Below are 25,663 nucleotides of genomic sequence, written 5' to 3'. Positions count from 1 at the left end.
CACAGCATACCACCCCCTTGACAGTGATCTCCACAGGGGCCCGCCCCCTTAACAGTGGCCTTTGCAGCAATCTGCCTCTTAACACTGACCTCCATAGCGGACCATCCCCTTAACTGTGACCTCCACAGCCCCTAGGATGGCCAGAGGTCCAGTTTTAGGCCGGACAGTCCGGCTTTCAGACTCGCTGTCCTCCATCTGGAGTAGGGCCTAGATGGATACAAGGATGTCCTTTTGAACAGCTCACTCTCATAAAGCAGCACTGTACTGTCTGAGTGTGAGCTGCAGGAAGAAAATCACCCTCCCTCCCACCCCTGCAGCTGACAGAATTTGATTTTTAACTTCATTTTTTCAATCCCTGTCGGCTAAGAAGTGGGAGAGGGCGTGGTCTAACTGAATCGGGGGCATGGCCTAGCAGGACCTAGAAGTTGGTTTTTAACTTCATTTTTTCAATCCCTGTCGGCTAAGGAGTGGTAAGGGCGTGGCCTAACCGGATCAGGGTGTGGCTTTGTGGGACCTGGGGGCGGGGTTTTAAGTTCGTCTTTTGAGGGTGGACACATTGCGGCAGGGGGCATGTCTGGGCTCCTTCCTGCAAGAGTAACGCCCCTCTGGGCACCTTACTGGCTCATTTGCATACCAAATAAACTGGATTTTGAGAGGATAAAAACATGTATTGCTGGAACAAAGGCACTGTCATGCCCTGCTCTGACTATGTGCGCAGGTCGGCCAGATTAGCAGCACGTGTTTAGTTTTTTGTTTTGTTTTGGAGTCGTGCTAGATCCGCCTCCCTTCAGGTGCACTGGGTGGGGTCATTGGTTTAAATCACACTCAATCCCAGTGTTCCGTGCGGGTTATAGAAATCAGTCTAGCCTTGGAAGCAAGGAAGAAAGGATTTTCTGTTCCGGCTCAGATAAGATAAGTTTGGTTTCTGTTTTTGTGGTTTGCTGTCTAGGCTGTTTGTGTTACGTCTGTCCCCTCCAGGTTCTGAGGGAGCAGGCTGCCCTATTCCCCTTTCACCATCTCAGGGATTCTAGGATATGTGCAGCCCAGGCACGAGGACACATTATTCCCACCTTAAGGGTCTGAATGTGGACTGAGCAGTATCGGGAGAGCTGTTAGGGATTTGCTAGGAGGTGACCTTACCCCAGCTTCTCGCCTAGAAACTTGTTGCTTGGTTTATCTGTGTATCTGAGATCCTGTCCGCCGTGACAGGCACATCTTAAAATAAGGTACTAAGTGCTATTAGGTCATGACTTTACTTCAATAGCAATTATCCTGGTGACAGATTTACTTTAAAGCTGACCTACAGCAGTGAAGATAAATGGCTGGGTTGTTATAGAAACCTGGAGTAAAACTGTATGTGGAGGCTGGAGGACCTGCAAGCTTCTATTGGCTGATAAGGGTCATGTGACCAAGCTTCTATTGGCTAATGCATTTTTTGGGAATATCTCAGGAGTGGTAGGTCCTAGAGAGCTGAGACCTGTTCTAAAACCTTCCCGGATACCTGATGTACCTGTGTGCCAAATTTTGTGATTGTAAATGCGACAGTGCGGATTCCTTTAGCGGACATACACAGACACACACACACACATACACTCAGCTTTATATATTAGATAATCAAATTGAACAACTTCCACATTTTTTGTACCCCTGATGCAGTCTGCCTCCTCCCCCCCATGCAAGAATCAGACCCCCAAATGTGCCCCCTCCTGCTGGCCATGCCCCCCCCTTTACAGCGCTGCCCCCTATCTGTGCCTCCTGCCCCTGATGCGGTCCCCCTGCTTTATTTGATGTCGGCGGCTCCATTCCTGAGCCGCCGACATCAGCAGCGAGTGTCAGCTGTATGCTGACACTCTGCTGTAACCCCTTAGATGCCGCGGTAGCGGCATCCATGGGGTTAATAGAGGGAGGGGGCTCCCTCTCTCAACCATCGGGGCTGCTGCGCTGTGATTGCAGCGCCAGATGGTTGCCATGGCAACCGGACGCTTTGCAAAAGCGCCCGGTGTTGCCATCTACAGGACATTTGATAGTATTGTACTTTGCAATGCAAAAGCATTGCAAAGTATAGTACAGCCATCAGCCCCACTGGATCTTCAAGATCCAAGTGGGACTTGATAAAAAAAAAAGTGAAAATAATAAAAGTAAAAATAAATAAATAAATAAAAATGTAATTTAAAAAAATAAATTGCCCTTTTCTATAAAAAATGAAGAAGAAAAAAAAAAATAGACATATTAGGTATCACCGCATCCGTAACAACAGTCTTTATAAATATATCACATGATCGACCCCATACAATAAACACCATAAAAAATAAAAAATAAAAACTGTCAAAAAAGCCATTTTTGTCACCTTACACCACAAAAAGTGCAACACCGAGCGATCAAAAAGGCGTATGTCCCACAAAATGGTACCAATACCGTCAACCGTCACCTCATCCCGCAATAAATGAGACCCTAGATAAGAAAGTCGCTCAAAAAAAATAAAAAACTATAGCTCTCAGAACACGGAGACACTAAAACATCATTTTTTAATTTCAAATATGCCATTATTGTGTTAAAGTGAAAAAAATATAAATAAAGTGTACAAATTAGGTATTGGCGCATCCGTAACAACATGCTCGATAAAAATATCACATGACCTAACCCCTCAGATGAACACCGTAAAAAAAAAAACAGTGCCAAAAAGCAATTTTTTCACCTTACATCACAAAAAGTGCAACACCAAGCGATCAAAAAGGCATATGCCCCCAAAAATAGTACCAATAAATCTGGCACCTTATCCCCCAGTTTCCAAAATAGGGTCACTTTTTGGGAGTTTCTACTGGATGGGTGCATCAGGGGGGCTTTAAATGGGACATGGCATCTAAAAACCAGTCCAGCAAAATCTGCCTTCCAAAAACTATACAGTGTTCCTTTTCTTCTGCGTCCTGCCGTGTGCCCGGAAAGCAGTTTACGATCACATGTGGGGTGTTTCTGTAAACCGCAGAATCAGGGTAATAAATATTGAGTTTTGTTTGGCTGTTAACCCTCGATGTGTTAAAGAAAAAAATTTAATAAAATGGAAAATCTGCCAAAAAAGTGAAATTTAGAAATTTATTCTCCATTTTCCTTTAATTCTTGTGGAACACCTAAAGGGTTAACAAAGTTTGTAAAATCTGTTTTGAGTAACTTGAGGGGTGTAGTTTCTACAATGGGGTCGTTTATGGGGGTATCCACTATGTAATCCCCACAAAGTGACTTCAGACCTGAACTGGTCCTTAAAAAGTGGGTTTTAGAAATTTTCTTAAAAATTTTAAGAATTACTTCTAAACTTCTAAGCCTTGTAACATCCCCAAAAAATAAAATGACATTTCCAAAATGATGCCAACATAAAGTAGGCATATGGGAAATGTTAAGTAATAAATATTTTATGAGGAATCACTTTCTGTTTTGAAAGCAGAGAAATAAAAATTTTGAAAACTTTTACCAAACTTTTTGGTAAATTTGGGATTTTTTCATAAATAAAGGTGAAATATATTGACTCAAATTTATGACTGTCATGAAGTACAATGTGTCACGAGAAAACATTCTCAGAATGGCTTGGATAAAAAAAAGTGTTCCAAAGTTATTACCACATAAAGTGACACATGTCAGTTTTATAAAATTTGACCTGGACACTGGGGCATCAATGACCCTTGGTCATGAAAGGGTTAAGTATGTGAGATGGCCTGAAATGCTAGATTGATGGTGAAACACGTGTTGTACAGTGTTGAGCTTGCGCTCATTACACCCCCACTTCACCCCAAAAAAATATAATTATAATGTCCTTGCAGGTAGCTTCTTTTGAGGTTTGCAGCAGCTGCAGTTGAGCTAGGGGGCACAGCCAGTCCTAGCTCCTCACTTCTCACTCCCAAGCTGACAGCTTTCCCTGTCTGTCCCTATTCTACACACACAATGCTTCTTTTTTCTAATTCTAGCCTTTCCCATCACTGTCCCTGGCAGCAGAATACATCAAGCTTGATTGATTTTTGACTGTATTCAAAAGGATTGTAGTATGGGAAATAGCTCACCCTCTCACAACCACAGAGAGGTGCTCTAGTCTAAAATGATTCACCCTTCACGAATGCAAGAAAATATGTAATATTGGAAGACTGGCACTCTCAACACATGGGACCATATGGTTTAATGCAGATCACAAGGTTTATTAGTGGGTACATAAAAGAATAAAAAGATAAAAATGTGTTTATAAACAATTGAATATACACTAACACTGGATAACTGTAAAAAAGGTTTCACACAGTAAATAGCATGATGTCATAAATCGTATGTTTTGACACCCTGTATCATATATTGATCCTTATGTTGATCTAATACTTGCTGTAGAAAAAAACACAAATGTTCGCAAATGGATTCCTGTATGGGAGAAAAAATGGAAAAAAGGAAAAGAAAAAAGAAAGTACTCCTTGTTCTTGTCCTTAATAGAGGAAAATCAAATGCGAAATAATGTCCGCTAGAATAAAGTCAAAGTTCCAACTGTAGTTGATTTCAAACGTGATTATTTCTTTCTCACACAAGCTTTGCTTGGCAATTGGCAGTTTGAATGTGCCTAGTGATCACCCACTATGTGGGCTTACCTTTCCTTGGTGCCGGTCGGTCAGTCAAGTTGTTCGGGGTTCGCTGGATGCCGGCGTCCGGGCTGTTTCTCAGTCAGCGTCCCACGTGGATTCGGAGGTAGGTTTGTCGCTCCGGAAATGACGTATCGGCACACAGGGTTATATTCTTTTTTTTTTTTTTGGGCTCAAACTTTCGTTGTAGCAGCCAATATCGAACATACAGTGCACTGTTATCTTGCTTAGTAAAGATCTTTCTTCTCACAGACGGGTCATATTATGATCTCCTATTAGATCTCACGAAACCAAATGCGCTTCGGGGACGGCTCTCCCCTTCCTCAGTGGTAAACTGCTACAACGAACGTTTGAGCCCAAAAAAATAGACGAATATAACCCTGTGTGCCGATACGTCATTTCCGGAGCGACAAACCTACCTCCGAATCCACGTGGGACGCTGACTGAGAAACAGCCGGGACGCCGGCATCCAGCGAACCCCGAACAACTTGACTGACCGACCGGCACCAAGGAAAGGTAAGCCCACATAGTGGGTGATCACTAGGCACATTCAAACTGCCAATTGCCAAGCAAAGCTTGTGTGAGAAAGAAATAATCACGTTTGAAATCAACTACAGTTGGAACTTTGACTTTATTCTAGCGGACATTATTTCGCATTTGATTTTCCTCTATTAAGGACAAGAACAAGGAGTACTTTCTTTTTTCTTTTCCTTTTTTCCATTTTTTCTCCCATACAGGAATCCATTTGCGAACATTTGTGTTTTTTTCTACAGCAAGTATTAGATCAACATAAGGATCAATATATGATACAGGGTGTCAAAACATACGATTTATGACATCATGCTATTTACTGTGTGAAACCTTTTTTTACAGTTATCCAGTGTTAGTGTATATTCAATTGTTTATAAACACATTTTTATCTTTTTATTCTTTTATGTACCCACTAATAAACCTTGTGATCTGCATTAAACCATATGGTCCCATGTGTTGAGAGTGCCAGTCTTCCAATATTACTGATTTTTGACTGTCCCTGACTCCCCAAGATAGTTTTTCTGGCAGACACTGCTACACCCATCCCCCTTCATTCACAGCCCAGCACAGAACAACGTTCTGCTAGGGCACCTCCCTACCTGCACTAATTGGCTTATCTAGGATATGTGTCATCCTGGGAGCCAATCTGGGCAAGCTCTCCCCCTTACGTTCTCTCGGGGTCATGTTTTTTTACAGCCAACATGTGCAGCAAAATGGCACTACGTGCTGTTTTATTGGATTCATCTGAAACGAATCTGAAAAGGTCCATCATTCGTTACAAACTGGTACGCTCATATTTACCCATGTTAATCTGAGGAAAAACATTACAGGGACATTTATCACACACTGAACTCCAGGATGCTGGCTTAAAAAAGTTGCAAAATAAGGATTTATGACTTTGGGGTCACTTGAGAAAAACTTATTTTTTTGCACGTTTAGGGTATTTTCAGACGAGCATGTCCAGTGAGGAAAAACCTCTTGTGTGGGTGCGGGATTTCCTATTATGGACACTCTTTCTTTTATAGGACCACATGACATTATAATGATTTATAAAGTTGTGTGTCTCTGTCCGACCTTACAACTCCTGTTAAAGGAGCAGTGTCCATAATGGGAGCGTGTTTTCCGTACCGCACACACAACTTAAATTACCCTTTCACCACTAACTCCTGTTTTTAAAACTGTGTGGAAATCTGGGCATTATTACTGCAACTTATTTAAAAAGAAGGTATTCAGGGTTCTCTGCTGGCTCTGGCATGTATCTACAAGGTGGCATTGTCAAGAGCCTCGTGGCAATCGGCTCCATGGTCATCTGTTCAAGGCAGCAAGAAAGCAAAACCTAAAAATCTGTAAAGCAAAAACCCAGGTAGATAAGGATATGTTGTGGTGCAAAACAAGCCTGCAAAGATTCCTGTAGAGATGAACAACACAATAATCTATAGGATATCCATTGATTTATTGCAAAAGGATGTTCTGATTATTCCTGAAATCAGAAAGTAACTTGCATATCCTGAGCATGGCCAACTTCCTCCTGACTTTTCATGTCACTCCGACCATCTGGTCAAAAGTGATAAGAACAGCACTAGGAAGAAAAGGACAATGTGAAAGATAGTATGGGCTTGTTGATATACCGAGTGCTACAACCAGGCTCCTGTAACCCAGAGCCCATGAAAGGAGCGAAGAACAATTGCAAATACAGCTAGCACTTAAAATAAAATACTGTGTGCTACAGCATTTAAAAAAATTTCTGGCCAGTATACTACACCATACAAGACTAAAAATAGAGACACTTATCTCTCCTAAGGGACAGAACAGCGCTATAGTATAAAAGGGAACAACCTACCACGACCCCTATCTGGGAATTTAATTAACATCAACAGTACTATGGGATACGTTGGAGTCTATATTTGAGATAATATACATGTGCCTTTTATGATTTCTTAGGGTACTTTCACACTTGCGGCAGGACGGATCCGACAGGCTGTTCACCCTGTCGAATCCGTCCTTCTGCTATTTTGCCATGCCGCCGGACCGCCGCTCCGTCCCCATTGACTATAATAGGGACAGGGGCGGAGCTCCGGCGCAGCACGGAAGTGCACGGCGAAAGGCCGCCGGACTAAAAGTCCTGCATGTCCGACTTTTTAGTCCAGCGGCCTCTCACCGCAAACTGCCGTACTGCGCCGGAGCTCAGCCCGTCCCCATTATAGTCAATGGGGACGGAGCGGCGGTCCGGCAGCACGGCGAAATAGCGGAAGGATGTATCCGACAGGGTGAACAGCCTGTCGGATCCATCCTGCGCAAGTGTGAAAGTACCCTTAGATGTTTTATATTATGTGCTATTTGGTCAACAGTATTTTATTTAGATCTTTTTATTTTTTTTAAATAGTGATTTGTACACAAACATAGAAAAGGATTCTTTATGGTGAGACTATGGAACTCTTCACAGAAGTTCGGGCTTGGGATCGGTGTTCTGTAGATTGTATTATTTTCCCTTATTAGGGCTCTTTCACACTTGCGTTCTTGTCTTCCGGCATAGAGTTCCGTCGTCGGGGCTCTATGCCGGAAGAATCCTGATCAGGATTATCCTAATGCATTCTGAATGGAGAGAAATCCGTCTTCAGTTTTTTTTTTTCTTCATCTTCAGAAATCAGGATGTCTTCAGTTCCGGAACGGAACGTTTTTTGGCCGGAGAAAATACCGCAGCATGCTGCGCTTTTTGCTCCGGCCAAAAATCCGGAACACTTGCCGCAAGGCCGGATCCGGAATTAATGCCCATTGAAAGGCATTGATCCGGATCCGGCCTTAAGCTAAACGTCGTTTCGGCGCATTGCCGGAGCCGACATTTAGCTTTTTCAGAGTGGTTACCATGGCTGCCGGGACGCTAAAGTCCTGGCAGCCATGGTAAAGTGTAGCGGGGAGCGGGGGAGCAGCATACTTACCGTCCGTGCGGCTCCCCGGGCGCTCCAGAGTGACGTCAGGGCGCCCCAAGCGCATGGATCATGTGATCACATGGATCACGTCATCCATGCGCATGGGGCGCTCTGACGTCATTCTGGAGCGCCCGGGTAGCCGCACGGACGGTAAGTATGCTGCTCCCCACTACTACTATGGCAACCAGGACTTTAATAGCGTCCTGGGTGCCATAGTAACACTGAACGCATTTGGAAGACGGTTCCTTCTTCAAATGCTTTCAGTACACTTGCGTTTTTCCGGATCCGGCGTGTAATTCCGGCAAGTGGAGTACACGCCGGATCCGGACAACGCAAGTGTGAAAGAGGCCTAACATGGTTATAAGGGAAAATAATAGCATTCTGAATACAGAATGCATAGTAAACTAGCACTGGAGGGGTTAAAAAAAAATCCAAAAAATTTAACTCACCTTAACCGCCTCCGGACCGCCTAACGCAGGATCGCGTTCCGGAGGCGGCAGCTCTGCGCAGAGTCACGCATATACGCGTCATCTCGCGAGACGCGAGATTTCCTGTGAACACGTGCACACAGGCACGCACGTTCACAGGATCGGAAGGTAAGCGAGTGGATCTCCAGCCTGCCAGCGGCGATCGTTCGCTGGCAGGCTGGAGATGCGATTTTTTTTAACCCCTAACAGGTATATTAGATGCTGTTTTGATATCAGTGTCTAATATACCTGCTACCTGGTCCTCTGGTGGTCCCTTTTGCTTGGATCGACCACGAGAGGACACAGGCAGCTCAGTAATAAGTAGCACCAAACACCACTACACTACACCCCCCGCATCACTTATTAACCCGTTGTTAACCCCTGATCACCCCATATAGACTCCCTGATCACCCCCCTGTCATTGATCACCCCCCTGTTTTGATAACAGCATCTAGTATACCTGCTACCTGGTCCTCTGGTGGTCCCTTTTGCTTGGATCGACCACGAGAGGACACAGGCAGCTCAGTAATAAGTAGCACCAAACACCACTACACTACACCCCCCCCCCCCTGTCACTTATTAACCCCTTGTTAACCCCTGATCACCCCATATAGACTCCCTGATCACCCCCCTGTAATTGATCACCCCCCTGTCATTGATCACCCCCCTGTCATTGATCACCCCCCTGTAAGGCTCCATTCAGACGTCCGTATGTTTTTTACAGATCCACGGATACATGGATCGGATCCGCAAAACACATACGGACGTCTGAATGGAGCATTACAGGAGGGTGATCAATGACAGGGGGGTGATCACCCCATATAGACTCCCTGATCACCCCCCTGTCATTGATCACCCCCCTGTCATTGATCACCCCCCTGTAAGGCTCCATTCAGACGTCCGTATGTTTTTTACAGATCCACGGATACATGGATCGGATCCACAAAACACATACGGACGTCTGAATGTAGCCTTACAGGGGGGTGATCAATGACAGGGGGGTGATTACCCCATATAGACTCCCTGATCACCCCCCTGTCATTGATCACCCCCTGTCATTGATCACCCCCCTGTAAGGCTCCATTCAGATGTCCGTATGTTTTTTACGGATCCACGGATACATGGATCGGATCCGCAAAACACATACGGACGTCTGAATGGAGCCTTACAGGGGGGTGATTAATGACAGGGGGGTTATCACCCCATATAGACTCCCTGATCACCCCCCTATCATTGATCACCCCCCTGTCATTGATCACCCCCCTGTAAGGCTCCATTCAGACGTCCGTATGTTTTTTACGGATCCACGGATACATAGATCGGATCCGCAAAACACATACGGTTGTCTGAATGGAGCCTTACAGGGGGGTGATCACCCCATATAGACTCCCTGATCACCCCCCTGTCATTGATCACCCCCCTGTAAGGCTCCATTCAGACGTCCGTATGTTTTTTACGGATCCACGGATACATGGATCGGATCCGCAAAACACATACGGACGTCTGAATGGAGCCTTACAGGGGGGTGATCAATAACAGGGGGGTGATCACCCCATATAGACTCCCTGATCACCCCCCTGTCATTGATCACCCCCCTGTAAGGCTCCATTCAGACGTCCGTATGTTTTTTACAGATCCACGGATACATGGATCGGATCCGCAAAACACATACGGACGTCTGAATGGAGCCTTACAGGGGGGTGATCAATGACAGTGGGGTGATCACCCCATATAGACTCCCTGATCACCCCCCTGTCATTGATCACCCCCTGTAAGGCTCCATTCAGACGTCCGTATGTTTTTTACAGATCCACGGATACATAAATCGGATCCGCAAAACACATACGGACGTCTGAATGTAGCCTTACAGGGGGGTGATCAATGACAGGGGGGTGATCACCCCATATAGACTCCCTGATCACCCCCCTGTCATTGATCACCCCCCTGTAAGGCTCCATTCAGACATCCGTATGTTTTTTACAGATCCACGGATACATGGATCGGATCCGCAAAACACATACGGACGTCTGAATGGAGCCTTACAGGGGGGTGATCAATGACAGGGGGGTGATCACCCCATATAGACACCCTGATCACCCCCCTGTCATTGATCACCCCCCTGTAAGGCTCCATTCAGACATTTTTTTGGCCCAAGTTAGCGGAAATTTTTATTTTTTTCTTTTTTTTTCTTTTCTTACAAAGTCTCATATTCCACTAACTTGTGTCAAAAAATAAAATCTCACATGAACTCACCATACCCCTCAAGGAATCCAAATGCGTAACATTTTTTAGACATTTATATTCCAGACTTCTTCTCACGCTTTAGGGCCCCTAAAATGCCAGGGCAGTATAAATACCCCACATGTGACCCCATTTCGGAAAGAAGACACCCCAAGGTATTCCGTGAGGGGCATATTGAGTCCATGAAAGATTGATATTTTTGTCCCAAGTTAGCGGAAAGGGAGACTTTGTGAGAAAAAAAAAATATCAATTTCCGCTAACTTGTGCCAAAAAAAAAATAATTCTATGAACTCGCCATGCCCTCATTGAATACCTTGGGGTGTCTTCTTTCCAAAATGGGGTCACATGTTGGGTATTTATACTGCCCTGGCATTTTAGGGGCCCTAAAGCAAGAGAAGAAGTCTGGGATCCAAATGTCTAAAAATGCCCTCCTAAAAGGAATGCGGGCCCCTTTGCGCATCTAGGCTACAAAAAAGTGTCACACATCTGGTATCGCCGTACTCAGGAGAAGTTGGGGAATGTGTTTTGGGGTGTCATTTTACATATACCCATGCTGGGTGAGAGAAATATTTTGGTCAAATGCCAACTTTGTATAAAAAAGATATTTCTCTCACCCAGCATGGGTATATGTAAAATGACACCCCAAAACACATTGCCCAACTTCTCCTGAGTACGGCAATACCACATGTGTGACACTTTTTTGCAGCCTAGGTGGGCAAAGGGTCCCACATTCCAAAGAGCACCTTTAGGATTTCACAGGTCATTTTTTACACATTTGATTTCAAACTACTTACCACACATTAGGGCCCCTAAAATGCCAGGGCAGTATAACTATTCCACAAGTGACCCCATTTTGGAAAGAAGACACCCCAGGGTATTTCGTGATGGGCATTGTGAGGTCATGGAAGTTTTTATTTTTTGTCACAAGTTAGTGGAATATGAGACTTTGTAAGAAAAAAAAAAATAAAAATCATAATTTTCCGCTAACTTGTGACAAAAAATAAAAAATTCTAGGAACTCGCCATGCCCCTCACGGAATACCTTGGGGTGTCTTCTTTCCAAAATGGGGTCACTTGTGGGGTAGTTATACTGCCCTGGCATTCTAGGGGCCCTAATGTGTGGTAAGTAGTTTGAAATCAAAATGTGTAAAAAATGACCTGTGAAATCCTAAAGGTGCTCTTTGGAATGTGGGCCCCTTTGCCCACCTAGGCTGCAAAAAAGTGTCACACATCTGGTATCGCCGTACTCAGGAGAAGTTGGGCAATGTGTTTTGGGGTGTCATTTTACATATACCCATGCTGGGTGAGATAAATATCTTGGTCAAATGCCAACTTTGTATAAAAAAAAAGGGAAAAGTTGTCTTTGCCAAGATATTTCTCTCACCCAGCATGGGTATATGTAAAATGACACCCCAAAACACATTGCCAAACTTCTCCAGAGTACGGCAATACCAGATGTGTGACACTTTTTTGCAGCCTAGATGGGCAAAGGGGCCCACATTCCAAAGAGCACCTTTAGGATTTCACCGGCCATTTTTTACAGATTTTGATTTCAAACTACTTCGCACGCATTTGGGCCCCTAAAATGCCAGGGCAGTATAGCTATCCCACAAGTGACCCCATTTCGTGATGAGTATAGTGAGTTCATAGAAGTTTTTATTTTTTGTCACAAGTTAGTGGAATATGAGACTTTGTAAGAAAAAAAAAAGAAATCATAATTTTCCGCTAACTTGTGACAAAAAATAAAAAGTTCTATGAACTCACTATGCCCATCAGCGAATACCTTAGGGTGTCTACTTTCCGAAATGGGGTCATTTGTGGGGTGTTTGTACTGTCTGGCCATTGTAGAACCTCAGGAATCATGACAGGTGCTCAGAAAGTCAGAGCTGCTTCAAAAAGCGGAAATTCACATTTTTGTACCATAGTTTGTAAACGCTATAACTTTTACCCAAACCATTTTTTTTAATCAAAGACATGTAGAACAATAAATTTAGAGAAAAATGTATATATGGATGTCGTTTTTTTTGCAAAATTTTACAACTGAAAGTGAAAAATGTCATTTTTTTGCAAAAAAAATCGTTAAATTTAGATTAATAACAAAAAAGTAAAAATGTCAGCAGCAATGAAATACCACCAAATGAAAGCTCTATTAGTGAGAAGAAAAGGAGGTAAAATTAATTTGGGTGGTAAGTTGCATGACCGAGCAATAAACGGTGAAAGTAGTGTAGTGCAGAAGTGTAAAAAGTGGCCTGGTCATTAAGGGTGTTTAAGCTAAGGGGGCTGAAGTGGTTAATCCACTTGCTGGCGCTGCCGGCATCTCGTCTGTCTCCTTCTGTGCTGAACAGGACCTGTGGTGAGCATTAATTACAGGACAGGACCTTTGATGACGTCACTCCGGTCATCACATGATCCATCACCATGGTAAAAGATCATGTGACGTACCATGTGATGACCGGAGTGACGTCATCAAAGGTCCTGTAACAGTACTTAATGCTCACCACAGGTCCTATTCAACAAAGGAGACAGAAGCAGATGCCGGGCTACGTGATCAAGTGGACTAAGGTGAGTTAAATTATTATTATTTTTTTTTAACCCCTCCAGCGCTGTTTTACTATGCATTCTGTATTCAGAATGCTATTATTTTCCCTTATAACTATGTTATAAGGGAAAATAATAATGATCGGGTCTCCATCCCGATCGTCTCCTAGCAACCGTGCGCGAAAATCGCACCGCATCCGCACTTGCTTGCGGATGCTTACGATTTTCACGCAACCCCATTCACTTCTATGGGGCCTGCGTTGCGTGAAAAACGCACAAAGAGGAGCATGCTGCGATTTTCACGCAACGCACAAGTGATGCGTGAAAATCACCGCTCATGTGAACAGCCCCATAGAAATGAATGGGTCAGTATTTAGTGCGGGTGCAATGCGTTCACCTCCCGCATCGCATCCGCGCGGAATACTCGCTCGTGTGAAAGGGGCCTTAGGGTCCATTCAGACGTCCGCAACTGTTTTGCGGTCCACATTGAAATGAATGGGTTTGCACCTGTTCTGCAAAATTGTGGAACGAATGCGGACCCAGAACAACGGACGTGTGAATGGACCCTTACTTAAAATAAAACCTTTGAAAAAACTTATTTGTCTTTGTATCGTCATTTTTTGACAGCAAAAACTTTTTTAGATTTCTGCCTAAAGAGCTGAAGCTTTTTTTCAGGTGGATGAATTGTAGTTTTTATTAGTACCCTTTTTGAATGAAAATTATTTATATTTTTTAATAGTGAAGACATTTTTGGACATGGCAATGCTTTTTTTTTTTATGTTTATTTACCTATATTTAAAACACTGTGAAAGGGGGTGATTGGAACTTTCATCCCAACCTCCCTCCTCTGCCCACTCCTTCCTCTGCCAGCCTCCTGTTCTATAGCATGCGGTACGTGGCAGCCTCCCCTCTCTGCCTCTACTTCTCTGGCATGTACTAGTGCTTATTATGACACACATATGCATGCACCCGATGCCAGCCCAGAACCATCCTGGCATCACATTTGTGTATATGTAACTTAAAAGTGCCATAATAAGCATTAGTAGATGGCGCAACAGCAAGAAGAGAGGGGAGGCTGCCACGTACTGCATGCTATAGTACAGGAGGCTGGCAGAGGAAGCGTGGGCAGAGGTTGTGATCTGGCTACCTGGCAGCTACCTGCTGAAGTCTTCAGGTGGCCATCCCAGCCTCTGCCAGCCTCCTGTACTATAACAGAAGCATTTTATTATATAGGAGGCTGGTGGGACTGGGATGGCAGCCTGTGGCAGCTACATGCTGCAGCCTGCCATAGCTGCACACTCAGAACTTTGCCTGCTGGCTGCTGCTGTACCTGGCCTTACCTCCTCTCCTCTCCCAGTCTGTGAACTTGACAGACTGGGAGAGGAGGAAAGGGTTAACTACTTTGACTCTTCCCTGCCCTCCTCTTTCCTCATGCCCAGAGAGGCCCCAGAACCACTGTGTACTAGTGCAGCAGCAGGCAAGGGGGGGGGGGGGGGGGCTATTACAGGCTACAGCTACTAGAGAGGGGTCGTTGATCCAGGGAGTTAGTCAGATTGCCTGATTGGAGTCGGGAAGGAATTTTTTATTCCCCTAAAGTGGGGAAAATTGGCTTCTACCTCACAGGTATTTTTTGCTTTCCTCGGGATCAACTTGTAGGATAACAGGCCGAACTGGATGGACAAATGTCTTTTTTTCGGCCTTATGTACTATGTTACTATTCACAGATTTAATATACCTTGAGTGCTAATAGTTTTTGCATTTATTACTCCTCAAATCCTACATCTTTTATGGATAGCACATTAAAGAAAAATGCCAAAAACCTGGACCCATTGCATACACTGTATGTATTTAAACAAATGAACATTCTCAACAAAACTGATACTCTTTTATGCCTAGTACAGGGCCTGAAGGGGAAAAGCATGATAAAGGGATTCTCCCTCTTTGGTGTTCTTTGAATCCATGTGACATGTGCTCCTCCCTTTTAGGGTCCATTCACATGACTGTGTCGGTTTTGCGGACTGCAAACTCTGGATCAACAAAACACAGACACCGGCAGTGTGCATTGCATCCCGTATTACAGTGCAGACCAATTGACTTCCATGTGCTTCCAGGTCCATGCGACTTTGCAGAAGATGTTTGGCCACAACATGTGGATCACAAACCCATTGAACCTTTTGCTGTCCACAACATGGACACAGTTGTGTGATGGACAATCCGCAGGTGTTTGTAGGGAAATCTGTGCGGTCAATCCACATCAATTGGTGAGAATTTGCATGAGGATTTTCTGCATGAGGATTTTCTGCATGTGGATTTTACTCTCCCCATTGAAGTGAATAGAGAAAATCCAGTCAGGAAAAAATAAAATAACATGCTACGGATTTAAAAAACCTGCACAGAAAAAAATCTGCATCATGTACATGGGAATTTCAAAATCTCATAGAATACAATATACATGACCTATGGTGCATATTTTCCACATGCAAAATCCGCGCAGAAAATCTGCACGCAATCCTGATCCTTAGATTCAATACCTAAAATCATCAATGCAGCGAATTTACTAAACATGGTGCACTGTCTAAGAATACGAATAATAGTTTTAATATTAGACAAATTTACTATTCTGTAAAATCTAGTGTAAGTTTAAATCACCTACAAGTTGACATAGCATTACTCCAAAATTGTGTGAAGCTTAGAAAATCATAAAACAGTTGGTAAATGTGATGCAAAGCAAAGTGCCAAAAACTGGTGCATTTTAAATTTATGATATTAAGAATCTACAATAAAAATATACATGCAGGTTTGAATCTTTAGTCTTTGCATTAAGTTATAATTATAGTTTATTGCATTTTGAAGGGTTTGTCCAGGTGTTTAAAATTGATTACCCTCTACAACCAGAAGCACACCCTCTGTGGGTTTCCCTTGAACAGTCCCTCCTGGTCCTGGAAAGCCCTGCTCTGGACTCCCCTCCTCCTACCACCGTCGATCCGGACCACATCTCTACTGACTGGAGGTCTGTTAGGTTTAAATATGGGCTACAATCCAGACATACACTTCTTTTTCTGTTTGGGAATCCGGCCTTTCCCCCGGGTCTCCGGACAGATACTTTTCAGTGGTGGATTGCTAATAGATTCTCATCTCTTCACAAGTTCCTGATTAGGGGGAAATTTATTTCATTAACTGACTTCAAAGACAAATATGAACTGCCAGATAACGAATCCTATAACGCCATCCAAATCTTCTCCTTTCTTCACTCTCTGAAGGTCAATAACCTGAACCTAGATTTTACCCCTTTTGAACGGTCCACCACTTTTTCCATGTACACTGCGTGCAGAATTATTAGGCAAATGAGTATTTTGACCACATCATCCTCTTTATGCATGTTGTCTTACTCCAAGCTGTATAGGCTCGAAAGCCTACTACCAATTAAGCATATTAGGTGATGTGCATCTCTGTAATGAGAAGGGGTGTGGTCTAATGACATCAACACCCTATATTAGGTGTGCATAATTATTAGGCAACTTCCTTTCCTTTGGCAAAATGGGTCAAAAGAAGGACTTGACAGGCTCAGAAAAGTCAAAAATAGTGAGATATCTTGCAGAGGGATGCAGCACTCTTAAAATTGCAAAGCTTCTGAAGCGTGATCATCGAACAATCAAGCGTTTCATTCAAAATAGTCAACAGGGTCGCAAGAAGCGTGTGGAAAAACCAAGGCGCAAAATAACTGCCCATGAACTGAGAAAAGTCAAGCGTGCAGCTGCCAAGATGCCACTTGCCACCAGTTTGGCCATATTTCAGAGCTGCAACATCACTGGAGTGCCCAAAAGCACAAGGTGTGCAATACTCAGAGACATGGCCAAGGTAAGAAAGGCTGAAAGACGACCACCACTGAACAAGACACACAAGCTGAAACGTCAAGACTGGGCCAAGAAATATCTCAACACTGATTTTTCTAAGGTTTTATGGACTGATGAAATGAGAGTGAGTCTTGATGGGCCAGATGGATGGGCCCGTGGCTGGATTGGTAAAGGGCAGAGAGCTCCAGTCCGACTCAGACGCCAGCAAGGTGGAGGTGGAGTACTGGTTTGGGCTGGTATCATCAAAGATGAGCTTGTGGGGCCTTTTCGGGTTGAGGATGGAGTCAAGCTCAACTCCCAGTCCTACTGCCAGTTTCTGGAAGACACCTTCTTCAAGCAGTGGTACAGGAAGAAGTCTGCATCCTTCAAGAAAAACATGATTTTCATGCAGGACAATGCTCCATCACACGCGTCCAAGTACTCCACAGCGTGGCTGGCAAGAAAGGGTATAAAAGAAGAAAATCTAATGACATGGCCTCCTTGTTCACCTGATCTGAACCCCATTGAGAACCTGTGGTCCATCATCAAATGTGAGATTTACAAGGAGGGAAAACAGTACACCTCTCTGAACAGTGTCTGGGAGGCTGTGGTTGCTGCTGCACGCAATGTTGATGGTGAACAGATCAAAACACTGACAGAATCCATGGATGGCAGGCTTTTGAGTGTCCTTGCAAAGAAAGGTGGCTATATTGGTCACTGATTTGTTTTTGTTTTGTTTTTGAATGTCAGAAATGTATATTTGTGAATGTTGAGATGGTATATTGGTTTCACTGGTAAAAATAAATAATTGAAATGGGTATATATTTGTTTTTTGTTAAGTTGCCTAATAATTATGCACAGTAATAGTCACCTGCACACACAGATATCCCCCTAAAATAGCTAAAACTAAAAACAAAGTAAAAACTACTTCCAAAAATATTCAGCTTTGATATTAATGAGTTTTTTGGGTTCATTGAGAACATGGTTGTTGTTCAATAATAAAATGAATCCTCAAAAATACAACTTGCCTAATAATTCTGCACTCCCTGTATAAACAAGGACTACTATCAAGAATTTATGGAACGCTTAACGCCTCACCAGAAGTATTTTAGTCTGATTGCCTGATTGGAGTCGGGAAGGAATTTTTTATTCCCCCTATATGAGGGATTGGGAAGAGGATATCCGGGAGGAATATCCCGTAGCTAAGTGGCACCTTCGTTCACAGACTCTAAATAAGAATTCATGGCAGGTCACTCTGGTGGAGACCTCAATAAAAGTCCTTCACAGGACATATCTAGTACCCTACAGACTACACCGTATTTACCCTGAGGTATCACCTCTTTGCTTTAGGGGCTGTGATGTAGAAGGTACAGTCTACGATAATTGGTGGTCTTGCAACATATATTATTAGCTGCCAGAATTCATTTTGCCTCTAAGTGGAGATCTAGCTCCTTGAGTTTTCAAGCAGTGATAGATAGGATCAATAGAATCATCCTCTACGAGAGACTTTCAGCCATTCGTATGGATACATACGAAACTTTGGAAAAGCTCTGAGAGCCCTGGCTGTCCTCTTCCCACTCGGTGGACTATCGATATAGCATGACATTGTAACCTATCATACGCCATATATAGTCACATACAGATGTTCTGAATTAAAAAAGTCACTAAGCTTTTCTAATGGATTACTGTCATACTACACTACCATTTTCTATTGCCATTGTCTGATCTCCCATTGTATTTGTTGTCATGATTGTACGATTCCGTTTGTATTGTACAAAATCTGTACGTTCTTCTATAGAATGATAAGCATTTATGATGCTTTTTCTTCATTAAATAAATCTTTGAAACATAAAATTGATTACCCGTCCTCAGAAAGGACCATCAATACCTGATCAGTCAGGGTCAATGGTTTGAAGAGGCTGCGGCTCTCTGTGAGCACTTAGGTCTCTTCATAGGCCAGTGATATTCCGAGCCACTAATCAATGACCTGTGCTTGATAAATTGCGAGGAGAGCCGTAGCCTTGTCAAGCAGCTGATCAGTAGTGATGAGCGGCAGGGGCAATATTCGAATTCGCAATGTTTTGCAAATATTTTGTAGAATATTCATCATATATTCGTGAATTCGCGATTATATTCTTGATTGTGAAAATCACCAATGTATTATTCGCGTAATGCGCACGAAATACCGGCGTGGGGTAGGCAACTTTTCTATTGGTTGCTAGGGATGTTGCTAAGCTGTGACAAAGCCTTTTCATTGGCCCACAATCTAGAAGAAGGGATGGATGATCACCTGTGATTACTGTGTTAAAAAAATAATAATAATGAATATTCGTCATTACGAATATATAGCACTATATTCTAAATATTCGCGAATTCTCAAAGTGCCGATATTCGCCAAAAAATTAGCTTTTCGAATATTTGCGCTCAACACTACTGATCAGTGGGGGTGCTGGGTGTCAGAACTCCTTTAAAGGGTTTCTGTCACCCCACTAAAGTGATTTTTTTTTTTTGGGCTAGTTAAATTAGTTATATAGCGATATATTAAAATATAATAGTGTTCCTTACTTTGATCCAGCAGTTTAGTCAAAAAACGAAGTTTTATCATATGCAAATTCGGTCTCTACCAGCAAGTAGGGCGTCTACTTGCTGGTAGCTGCTGCAGAAATCCGCCCCCTCCTCTTGTTGATTGACAGGGCCAGCCTGGATCTCCTCCTCCAGCCAGCCCTGTCGGCATTTCAAAAATCGCGCGCCCGTGTTGAATCTGCGCAGGCGCTCTGAGATGAGGAGGCTCGTCTCCTCAGAACTCCCTCAGTGCGCCTGCGCCGATGACGTCTTCTATTTCGATGATGTCATCGACGCAGGCGCATTGAGGGAGCTCTGAGGAGACGAGCCTCCTCATCTCAGAGCGCCTGCGCAGATTCAACACGGGCGCGCGATTTTTGAAATGCCGACAGGGCTGGCCGGAGGAGGAGATCCCGGCTGGCCCTGTCAATCAACAAGAGGAGGGGGCGGATTTCTGCAGCAGCTACCAGCAAGTAGACGCCCTACTTGCTGGTAGAGACCGAATTTGCATATGATAAAACTTTGTTTTTTGACTAAACTGCTGGATCAAAGTAAGGAACACTATTATATTTTAATATATCGCTATATAACTAATTTAACTAGCCCAAAAAAAAAAAAATCACTTTAGTGGGGTGACAGAAACCCTTTAAGTGAATCAATTATCATGAGCATTGAAGTTTTCATAATTAGACTCTCTGCATTCCCCCAGCACTGTGACTTACGACAAATTACAAATAACTGTACCTATTATTATTAGCTAAATATATCACAGATACCCAAGTCTGAAACACAATGTGAATTCTGAGCCAGTCTACACTACTATGATACTTGTACTCACTAGTGTCAGACAGGAAATTAGAATTAATGCGGCAAGCCTTCTAAGGGTACTTTCACACTTGCGTTAAAGTTTTCCGGTATTGAGTTCCGTCCTCGGGGCTCAATACCGGAAAAAAACTGATCAGTTTTATCCTAATGCATTCTGAATGGAGTGCATTTTGTTCAGGATGCATCAGTTCAGTCCCTCTTACGTTTTTTGGACGGAGAAAACACTGCAGCGTGCTGCAGTTTTCTCTCCGGCCAAAAATACTGATCACTTGCCGGAATGCCGGATCCGGCATTATTTTACATTGAAGTGTATTAGTGCCGGATCCGGCATTAAGTGTTCTGGCAAAACGCATCCGGCTTTCTGATCTGCGCATGCGTAGACGATTAAAAATGGCAAAAAAAATTATAACGATTTTGTTTTTCCGGATGCCACCGGAGAGATGGATCTGGTATTTCAATGCATTTGTGAGACGGATCCGGATCCATCTCACAAATGCATCAGTTTGCGTTCGGATTGCAGGATCCGGCAGGCAGTTCCGTCGCCGGAACTGCCTGCCGTAATCCTCTGCCGCAAGTGTGAAAGTACCCTAAAACCCTCTGCAGGCAAATTAGTTAATCTACATTATTGTCTAGACAAAGGTATGGGTGTTCAATACTGGGTCAAATGGTGTGACAAATAAGACTGAAATAAAACTGCTGTATAAACAATTATCAAAATCCCAGGAACAACACAGAACAAAAGTAAACACATGAACTTTTAAGAAAACCAGACAGAAGTGCAAACTGTTACATGAGAAATAAAAATATGTTAAATGCGGAAAAAATATTACCTTATATAAAAATACTGGAGAGTGCTTTGACAGAACAAAGAGAAATGACAAGTAATAAGCAATCATGTTATGGAACACAGAATAAATACTCCAACTGCACCAGTGCCCACCCAGGCAGTCCCACACAGCTACGGTATTTTATGATTTACAATCCTCAAATTATCGCATTGATTCAAACGCCACCTTGACTGCTTGGAGTGTCCATACCTGATGGAGGAATACCCTTCTCTGGTCCACTACCTGTTACCCAGTGATAGCAGTCAGTAACACTACGGGGTTTTTCTTCTCCACATCTGGTACAGTAAACAATGCCCAGTCCCAACATAATCACTAGAAATACACTCAGAGGAACAAGTAAGGTCACAATCAGCCATCGTGTATCCCTCTTTCCCTTGGACTCTTTGGATGGATAAGGTGAATTAGAATGCAATACAGGAGACACAGCATGTGAATTATATATAGATATGACCATAGGGGCCAAAGTTGTAACTTGTTCTGTTTTTAATGATGTTTGTGGATTTTCATTAAAAATAGACCTGCTAGGGGCCACTGCTGACACCTTGGATATATCCCATGAACTTTTACTAATTGCATTTTTTGTTGTTGTGGGAACATTATATACTATCTTCCCTCCAGGCAAAACATTAATTTGTGATTGTTCTTTGGGTATTGTTGAGGAGTAGCTTTTACTTGATGCAGTTGTCTCCAGTGAAGGAACATTAAGAGATGTTTGCAAAGTATTTGTTCTGAACATATCATGTTTAAGTTTTAATACTGTAGTGTAGTCTGCCATTCCAGTGGGTAAAGTTTTGATTTCCTCATGTACTTCCCAGCTCACTGAAGCAGTCATTGTCTCAAGACTCCTTTCTGTAGTTGGCACAATATTTTTCATTTCTTCATTGAAAGTTGGTATAAGTTTATCAGTCTCTGAATTGATTTCCCTGTCTACCAGATCTTGCCATCTTATGGTATCAGGTTCTGGATCAAAAATGCTTCCAAAACTGGTCGCTTGCAGATTTGGCTGGTTTCTAGTTTCCCTAAAATCTAATCGATTGCAGCTCACACGATCCACAGCCAGTTCATAGCCTTCATTACAGAAGCATTCAAATCCTCCCACATGGTTCACACACATTTGCTGGCACATACGGGCAAAATGACATTCATCTATATCCACACAGTGCTCAGGATCATCCTCTGAGATAGTAAATCCCAGGTCACAAGAGCATGTATATGAACCTAGGGTATTTTGACATGAGTGTTCACATGTTTCATCATCCTCACATTCATCTATATCTTCACAACTGATTTCATCTGCAGCTAGTTCAAATCCTTCTGGGCATATACATTGGTACACCTTTCCAACCTCTATACACTGATATTGACATGGGCATCTTTGGTTATCAAAGTCCACTGGCTCACAAGAGATTCCATCATCCTGAAGTATATATCCATCTTGACAAGCACAAACTCCTTCTTCACACAGCTGCTGGCAATCCTGACACAAGTCCTCAGAGTCTTGACACAATGGCTCCTCTTTTTCCCAACCAACAGTGCGATCCTCTTTAAATGTGCAGAGTACAGATATAGCCTGTTGTTGACTTTCACAGGATACCATTGCAAGAGTTCCAAATGGCAGTAGGTCAAGCCAGGTACCCTGGTACCCAAACGGTACAGAATAACTGACATTTTCTCCAGTCAAAATCGGACACATTCCTTGATAGCGATACTTGCATATATAGCCATCAACTGGCAATGTACAAGATCCTTCTGACCATTTAAAATCATCTTCTGGTTTACCATAGCCCAGTCCTATAGCCACACATCTAGGAGCTGAACAGGGACTTGTTGGTCCTGACACCACAGGCTGTGATACCCAATTGGTGAATGCAGTGTCTTGGTCCCCAGTTGTCCAAGTGAACCCACGCAATGGCTTCTGTGGAGCACACTGTCTAGGCTGACGCTGTAGGCCTATCCAAAGCCTTAGCTGAACATCACCACCACTGCGGGAACCTGTTGATGAGGTAAGGAGTTGCTCGATCAAAGCAGCTTCCTGGACGTTTTTTACAGTCGCTAAATTGCCACCTCTCTCTCGACAGGCTCTCCAAGAGTCAAGGAAAGTCCGTCTCTGGTAGAAAACAGCATAGCATGAGTCACCTGGTCCACAGAGGGCATCATCTTCTCTGAGGTCAATAGAAAGTGAAACAGACAGTAGAATTAAAAGCTGTAAAGTGAGGAATAGCAGATCCATGAAGTTACCTTTTGTACTTTTCCTGTGCTGCATGTGAACAATATCTTTCTCCAGAGTTTTCAGTTGGATTCTTTTCAATGTGGATGATCTCCTGGTCAGGTTAACACGGCCTGGTTGTCTTAGTCTGGAAATAATTGTTGTTTCTATAGTTGATTAAATGTATCTACAAAAGTCCATATAATTAGCAGGTTCAGTTTCATTCTCCCAAACTTCATCCACATTTAATCCTTCTACTTGGTCTTCTGTAGATTTGACTTCAGCAATTATTATTTAGTAGATTAAAATTCCAGTATTGTAGAATGGGTTCTTTTTCTTATTGCTGTTCAGTCATATGGTAGCCGGTATGTTTAGCATTTGTCATCTCTGTGTTCTTCATCTGCTGTAGCTGCCTACTGCCTGATGCTTTTCACAGACAGAGTAGTAAATGTAGTAATAGTTCCACTTCTATCTATCTGCCTGTAGACTTGAGTGGGAGGTCTCTCGTTTGCTCTCCCACATGTTCTGTTCCTGTCCCCCACCCCCACACCCCACATCCTTATATGGGCAAAGTTTTTTCTTTTCCTCTTCCCTGTTTTACTTCTGGTCTCAGACCCCCTGAGATTTAGAAAATATTTCTGTTCTGGCAAGAAAAAAAAAGCAAGGACAGCTGGAGGTGGGAGACTGAATAGAAAAAATAATGATTCATAGAAGCAGGACTGGAAAATGAGGGAGGCAAGAAGGGAATAAGAGAAGCAGAAAGAAAAAAGACAAAGGGAAATAGAACCAGAAACAATAAAGAAAGGATTCTAGATAATGAGAAAAAAGTTATACTGGACTTGGAGATGGATGAAACAATAATTTCAGATCTAATAAATGAAAAAAGACTAGATCTGGGGCATATTGCGGCACATTGATAAAAAAATTGGTGATTTCATATGAAGCTGCATTCAAGTTGGATCTTGGTTTATTTACACTCTGATTTTCTTACACTGTAGCATGCTTTCACAGTAATTTTTGTGAATTCATAGAGGTGAAGCTCCAGGGCAAAATCAATAAGGCGTAAGCTATTTCACATGAGTGAGTTTTCCATCCAGATGTGAATCGTCTTGCGAACGGACAGCAGCCAGACTGAATCCTGAACTATTCATTTCAATGTGTATGTGCACATGAGCAAGGTTTATCACTGATCATTTCTGCGTTCAGGAAAAATTGTAGCATATTATATTTTTTCAAGCAACCCTGGCCCTATAGAAATGAATAGGGCTTTCATGAAAAATGTAAAGCGTTCAAGTGAAATTAATTTTCATTGATTGGTTGTTAGTAGGGATGAGCGATCCCGAACTGTATAGTTCGGGTTCGTACCGAATTTTGGGGTGTCCGTGACACGGACCCGAACCCGAACATTTTCGTGAAAGTCCGGGTTCGGGTTCGGTGTTCGGCGCTTTCTTGGCGCTTTTTGAAAGGCTGCAAAGCAGCCAATTAACAAGCATCATACTACTTGCCCCAAGAGGCCATCACAGCCTTGCCTACTATTGGCATGGCTGTGATTGGCCAGTGCAGCATGTGACCCAGCCTCTATATAAGCTTGGGTCACGTAGCGCTGCACGTCACTCTGCTGATACAAGCGTAGGGAGAGGTTGCAGCTGCGACGTTAGGGCGATATTAGGCAGATTAACTCCTCCAAAAGACTTCATTCAGTGATCGATCTACAGCTGTGGATCATTGAAGTGCTGATATTCAATTGCTCACTGTTTTTAGGCTGCCCAGAGCGTTTTTATATCACTTTTTTTTTCTGGGGTGATCGGCGGCCATTTTGTGGCTTGTGGTGCGCCAGCACAAGCTACCACCAAGTACAAACTAGTGTGGTTATTTTTTGCTATATCCTACATCAGGGTCAAGCTTTCATCAAGTGCATTTAACCATCAATAGTGTGGTTATTTTTTGGCCATATACTACATCAGGTGCAGGCTGAGCTTGTGTCACCCAAGTGCATTTAACCATCAATAGTGTGGTTATTTTTTGCTATATCCTACATCAGGGTCAAGCTTTCATCAAGTGCATTTAACCATCAATAGTGTGGTT

General features: G+C 43.1%; 1 protein-coding gene across 1 annotated transcript; it reads right to left on the bottom strand.

The window, feature by feature from the left end:
- Positions 1-21,284: 21,284 nt before the first annotated feature.
- CD248 (CD248 molecule) lies at positions 21,285-24,047 on the bottom strand. The gene has a single exon (XM_040410845.1). The coding sequence runs from the start codon at positions 23,633-23,635 to the stop codon at positions 21,527-21,529; it is 2,109 nt and encodes a 702-aa protein (XP_040266779.1). The 5' UTR covers positions 23,636-24,047; the 3' UTR covers positions 21,285-21,526.
- Positions 24,048-25,663: the final 1,616 nt, after the last annotated feature.

The sequence above is a fragment of the Bufo bufo genome, chromosome 10 (assembly GCF_905171765.1).
Source record: "Bufo bufo chromosome 10, aBufBuf1.1, whole genome shotgun sequence".
In the NCBI taxonomy this organism is placed as follows: domain Eukaryota; kingdom Metazoa; phylum Chordata; class Amphibia; order Anura; family Bufonidae; genus Bufo; species Bufo bufo.
Note: the sequence above shows the minus strand (reverse complement) of the source record. Positions and strands in the feature narration are given on the sequence as shown.

Excerpts from the sequence above, each read along its gene's own strand:
- CD248 (XM_040410845.1), bottom strand. The coding sequence starts at position 23,635 with ATGCAGCACAGGAAAAGTACAAAAGGTAACTTCATGGATCTGCTATTC.